Here is a 5533-nt window from a genome sequence, read left to right as displayed (position 1 = left end):
TATTGACTTTCTCGATTTGCCCAGGCTGGGATACCACTCATGCTCCCTGGCCCTCCGCTGCCAAAAGCTGTCATGAGAGAGCAGCGGCTTTCCAGGACCCGCAGCTCACAGCATTGTCTGATGGGAAGAACTGAGGAAATAAACCCCAGATACTAGCCACCTCCAATTTCCACCAAAATCCCCCTCCCCAGATTTGTTCAGACAGGCTCATCTCATCAAAACCAAGTTCCTGTCCATCATTAATCCATTCCAGAGCATTTTAAAATCTAATATTATTCCTGAAGAGTGGCTATTGTCACTAGCAGGAAGGTCTGGCTGCCCTGCCAAGACCTCTGCTTTCCCCAACGCTAGCAAAGCATCCCTGTGCATGCTGAGCTGTAGGTACCTTTCCCCTGAGGGTCCATCTGGCTGGGCAATGCTGCGAGGACCAGCAGGCCCTTCCCTTTGGTCGTTTTGGATGCTCTTCACCAACTGGATGATGCTTTGGATCTTTCCAGCATGTGACGTTGCTCCTCCAAGTGCAAGTTTCCATTTCAGCTTTGCTTGAGCTGCGGGTTAGTTAAAACCCAGCTCCCTAAAGGGGACCTCGATGTTGAATGTGTACCAGAAGACCCAGAAGACGAGGCTGGAGGCGAGCAGCAGAGCTCCCAAGTAAACGAAGAAGTCCCAGGAGCTTAACGGAGCAAAAATTCCCAGGAAGAGGATGATCAGCCCGATCACATCGCACAGCACAGCCAGGAGGAGTATCACAGCACAGCGGCCGATGAACTTGAAGAAGGCCATGCTGGAGCCCCCCAGCAGAGACCCTCAGGGTGGGGGCGGTGGGGCCGGCAGCATCCCGGCAGTCTCTCCCTCACTGCCTCTGCTTGCTGGCTGCCAGGAGGAAGTACAAATGTCACAACACACCTTGCAGAACAATCAGGAGGGAGCACACGATACTGCTTTAACCGTTTCATGGCCCTGCCATCGACCTGCCTCTGCCTGTCCTGGAGCGGATCCCAAGGGTGTGTTTCTCTGCACAGTGTGTGTGAGCCCTCCGGGGAAGGGATCTGCCACCGGGATACCCCGTGATCGGCCTGGGTGTAAGTGCATCACACCCAGCCTGCCTAAAAGGTGCAAGTCTGGTCCTGACCCATCCCGCAGATGGGCCAAGCTCCTTCAGTTTGGGAGCCTGAGGGGTCTCGTGTCACTTTTGAGCAGCATCCACCAGGTGAGGATCCCAGCAAAGTCTGCAGAACACCGGCTGTGACATCCTGGTGACAGCCTGGAAGCATTGCAGTGTTCCCCTCTCTTTATAGGTAAACTGAGGCACAGGAATTTGTCCAGATGTCAAAAATACATCTCCCTTGCAACACCTCCAAAAAGCAGGTCTTGCTGGAAAGCCACAAACCAGACAACCTATGTCATCGCCCATCCCAAAAATGGGAACCCAGCAAGTTAGTGATGAATCACCGAATATGGCAGAATTTCCCAGAGCAGCCAGAATTGCTTTGTGGGACCCAGGACTGATGCTTTCTGCTCCAAAGATGCTGTGTGACACTGGGTACATCTTTCCTCTCCTGCCTCTCTGGTCTATGCATGCTTGGCAAACAGGGAAAGACTGGGGGAGGTGGAGCATCCAGGGAGCCCTTGGTTCTGGGAAAGCCAGCCCAAGACACGAGCACTGCATGGCCTGTGGGCTGGCAGTTGCCTGCCCCATTTCTTGGTCATGCAAGGATGCCAAACCTTAAGACAGGACTGTTGCGCATGAGGTCAACGTCAGGGTCTGGAGCAGTGTCCAGCTGCAAGTACCTGCTGGAAATGGCTTTAGCTCCAGGGGATGCCAGGAGTTGCACCAGGAGTGTCCTCCCCCATCTCTTTGCCAAACCCAGGACACTCAGGACCCGTCTGCCACCCGGGCAGCCCAACCACCGCTCTGCCATGGGTGGGGTGATGGCTGGAGGCAACGGGGGACATTACCTACCTTGTCTGAGTGTTTCCTCTGCTGCTCAGGGAATCCCAGGTGCTAAAAGTCACCATGCTGCCTGCCACCCATGGTGTGCATCTCAAAAATGGCAAGCACACGGCAGAGGAAGCTGCCCAGCACGGCGCTGTGGACCTCTCTCCTAACCTTATCCAGGCTGCCACTTGCAAACATGTGGCAGACAGAGCTGTGCAAACCATCTATTCCGGGGTGTGCTGTTCCTTCCCAATCGCAAGGATCTGCCTGTTCCAGGAGATTTTTTTCTCCACCCTGTGTCTGAACAATTAAGGCTTTTAAATACAGAAATAAATAACTAATCTCTTCTTTGTGCATTATCACCCTCCAGGGCCTGGGGAAGAATCTGCTCTTTGGCAACCCAGGATCAACCCTGGCTTAATTACCAGCAGGCTGGAGGGAAGTGCTGGGGCACAGCTTCTTTCAGGATTTAATCACTCCATTTGCACGAAACATCCTCTGAAATCTGCCTTCCTGAGAGCTCAGCCAAAAAAATCGCTCGCTCCCAAACCCAGCCTTCAGTTCCTAGAGGTCTTCTCAGTGCCTGCAGCTTCCCGGGGACATGAGCTGGGGAGTCACCCAGAGCTCAGCTGCCAGAGCTTCCCCATGCCCCTGAACCCTGGGTTCAGGCTGGGCTTGCTTGTACACCGGTGGTCTTCCCTTACCCCTGTCCTGCCAGAGGTGACATGGGGCTCAGGGCCATGCCCAGTGCCTGGCTTGCTGTTGGGCAGCCCGTTAGGTTTTTCTGTAGTCTTCTTTCAATGGACTGCAGTGATTGTGGAGGTGGACAGAAGATGGAAAAAGATGTTTGCAGCTCTTTGCTCCCTAGTTCAGCCACATTTTGATGAACCCGCCTGAGGTTTCGCATTGACAATGATGGAGCTGCTCCGGCCAGTTTTCTGATGAGCTTGAGCCTCATTACCCTCTGAAAGGAAGGACCTTTTCTATGTCCCCTCTTGCTCCCACAGCTGTATCCAGTTCCCATTGCCTTTGTTTTTTGTGAGTCTTTATCTTCTGTTCACTGAATTTCAGGGAGTTCTTCCAGGGGATTAGACAGACAGTTTTTACTGAAGTAAGAGAGCTCCAGAAGATGCCTTGAGACTTTTCTGTCCTTTCTAGCCTGGTCTCTGACCCCGAGATACATTAGCCACATGGGGCAGAGTAGGCATCACCCCAGGAATCTCCCTCAGACCAGCGACACCCTCCAAAAGCAAACAGCTAGAAGGAAGATGGGTCTGATGCAAGGAGCTCGGATCAATCCAGACCTGTCCAGCCCCACACTGCAAAAGGCTGGTGCCACCTTGATCTCACCAAACCAGATGAAGAAGTCTTCTCCTGGGCTGTATCCCATGCCCAGGAATGAAAAAGAGAGCAAGAAAACTTGTGGAGGTTGTTGCAACACGGAAACTGGTGAATCGCTGACCCCTCTCCAGAGGGTGGAATAGCTGTGGCAACTCCTGTCCCTCTGGAGGAGCCGCGGTGTGGTGGGATGGCCTGTCCCGTACGTCTGGTGTCCCTCCAGGGGAGCTCTGGCGCCTGGGCAATACCACTGCAGACAAGGCTTCCTTCAGGCTTCCCTCCACTGCAGCCTCTGGCTTTCGTGAGCCAGATGTTGCAAGGTGAGCGCCCTGTATCGCCCTTCAGGAGGGCATCAGAGCCCAGCTTGGATTTGCTCTGTAGGAGGCAGGGTTTTCATCTGGATGCATTTCAGTGTTGCTAAGCCCTGCCAAGCAGTGCGTGAGAGCAGCGATTTGCCCATGATAGCATGAAAGGAAATGTGACATGCTAAACAAAGTCGCTCCCTGGGTTGGAAAGGAACCCAAAGGTTTCCAGAAGTTCATTCACCTCCAATTAATGGCTCAGGAAACTGCAAACAGTTGCATTTTGCTCCAAAGATACTTTAAAAAGAGCAGAAAATTCTGCCTACCTCTTCTGCCTTTGTCTAGCCCAGTTCTGCCGTAGCTGGAAAGATGATGTTAGCGGAAAACACTTGTTCCTGGAGCTGGCCCAGAACAGGTTTGCAGAAGTATGTGGCAAGAGCGAACCAGTTCTTTACAGGGAACAATGAATGTTGCTTCCCCAAGTTACATATTAGTCGGCAGCAGCAAAAATTTGAGCAGGCAAATGGAAGTGGTGACAAAATCTTTGGCTAGTGGGAGTCAGTCAATATTTACTTAACTGCAGCATGTGGAGACAAACCCAAGAAGGAACCTTCAAAAAGTTTGTCCTGTAGTGAAACCTGGGTAACTCCCTGTAGCATGGGCTGGGTTTTTATGAAGTATCTGCCTAAGGATGAGGAGAAAATGGATGGGCAGCACAGTGCTGCTTGACCGAGCAGCCCAGGGACAGTTCATGCACGGTGATCTCCAGCCACAGCTCCACGGCTCAATGCCGGCTATGCCTGTGGTGGTGAATGGCTCAAGCTGCCGTAAATGCAGATGAGCTCAGCTTTAGCAGAGGTGTGCAAACTCCCTTCTGTGGCACAAGGGGACTGGTTTCCTTCAAGGGCCAGCAGCTAGAGGCAGGGCCAGAGCATTTTGGGATTGGGTCTCAGCTGTGGGACTCACGGCTGCAGGAGCGAAGCTGCTCTCCAAGTGCTCTCCTCCCAAGTTTGAGTGTAGGAAGAGCTTCCTTGACCGAATGAAAGCTCAGAGCAATTTATATTGAACTCTCAGGACACCTCCCTGGGGAGGAATGGTAAAAACAGCACACCCCTCCCTACCCCCCAAAAGACACTGATTGATAGACACCGAGTAATTGTACCTCTTCATACATCTGGGAAAGGAGCCCAGACGTCATGGCTGGACAGGAATAACACCGATTTAGGAAAGGCTCCTTCCCCCTGCGCTCCTTCCTTGCTGAGCCCTGGCTGGTGATGCTGATCCCCTGGAAAGCATCCCACAGAGGACAACTCTTCAAAGCATCCTGGCACGTGGTGGGTTAGCACACGCTCCCCTCTGCTGAAAGAAACTCCCACGCTTTGCAGGGCCCTTCACATCCCTGGCCAGGGGGAACTCAGCCCACCCAGACCACAGTGCAGAGGGGATCAAGCACCCCCTGCCCAACTTTGTGCTGTGAACATCATCGAGCTCTGGCTGGCACATGGTTTTGGTGGGTACATGGCTGTTGAAAGCTTTTCTGCAAGATCTGCAAATGCTCCCCAGGAGCGGCCAGCAGCTGGAGATGCTCCTGTGCAGTCTCCTCTGGGAGAGCTGCATGGCGGGAGTGGGGGAGCGGCAGTGCCAGGGTCTGACCTGCACGGCAGGATCCGCTAGTGCTGACAGGCACCGCTGTAAAACCATTGCAACAGATTTAGCAGGCGAGAGCTGGCTTAGACTCACACCTGCACCGTGAGCAGCCAAAGGGCTGAGGAGTGCTCCCAGCAGCAGTGCCCCGGGGACAGCTTATCTGCCCGCTCCTCTGCCGACCTGATGCAATCGGCCATGCGCAGCAATGCTTGCCTTGGGCAGCAGGTCCTTCCCCAGCATGAGTGACTGACAAACAGACGTGTCTAGCTGAGGTCGGTACAGCTGAGGAGTATGCTGGCAGTGCTGG

The 5533-nt window shown here is 53.6% G+C and overlaps 1 protein-coding gene across 1 annotated transcript; it reads right to left on the bottom strand.

Annotated features, from left to right (window-relative positions):
• Positions 1 to 555: 555 nt before the first annotated feature.
• Positions 556 to 783, bottom strand: TMEM238 (transmembrane protein 238). The gene has a single exon (XM_009581836.1). It carries the CDS (start codon positions 781 to 783, stop codon positions 556 to 558), a length of 228 nt encoding a protein of 75 aa, XP_009580131.1.
• Between the last annotated feature and the right edge of the window lie 4750 nt (positions 784 to 5533).

The sequence above is a fragment of the Fulmarus glacialis genome, unplaced genomic scaffold, assembly GCF_000690835.1.
Source record: "Fulmarus glacialis isolate BGI_N327 unplaced genomic scaffold, ASM69083v1 scaffold1437, whole genome shotgun sequence".
Classification (NCBI taxonomy): Eukaryota; Metazoa; Chordata; class Aves; order Procellariiformes; family Procellariidae; genus Fulmarus; species Fulmarus glacialis.
This window is presented reverse-complemented; position numbering and strand designations above follow the sequence as displayed.

Coding starts and splice junctions, on each gene's coding strand:
- TMEM238 (XM_009581836.1), bottom strand. CDS start 783: ATGGCCTTCTTCAAGTTCATCGGCCGCTGTGCTGTGATACTCCTCCTG.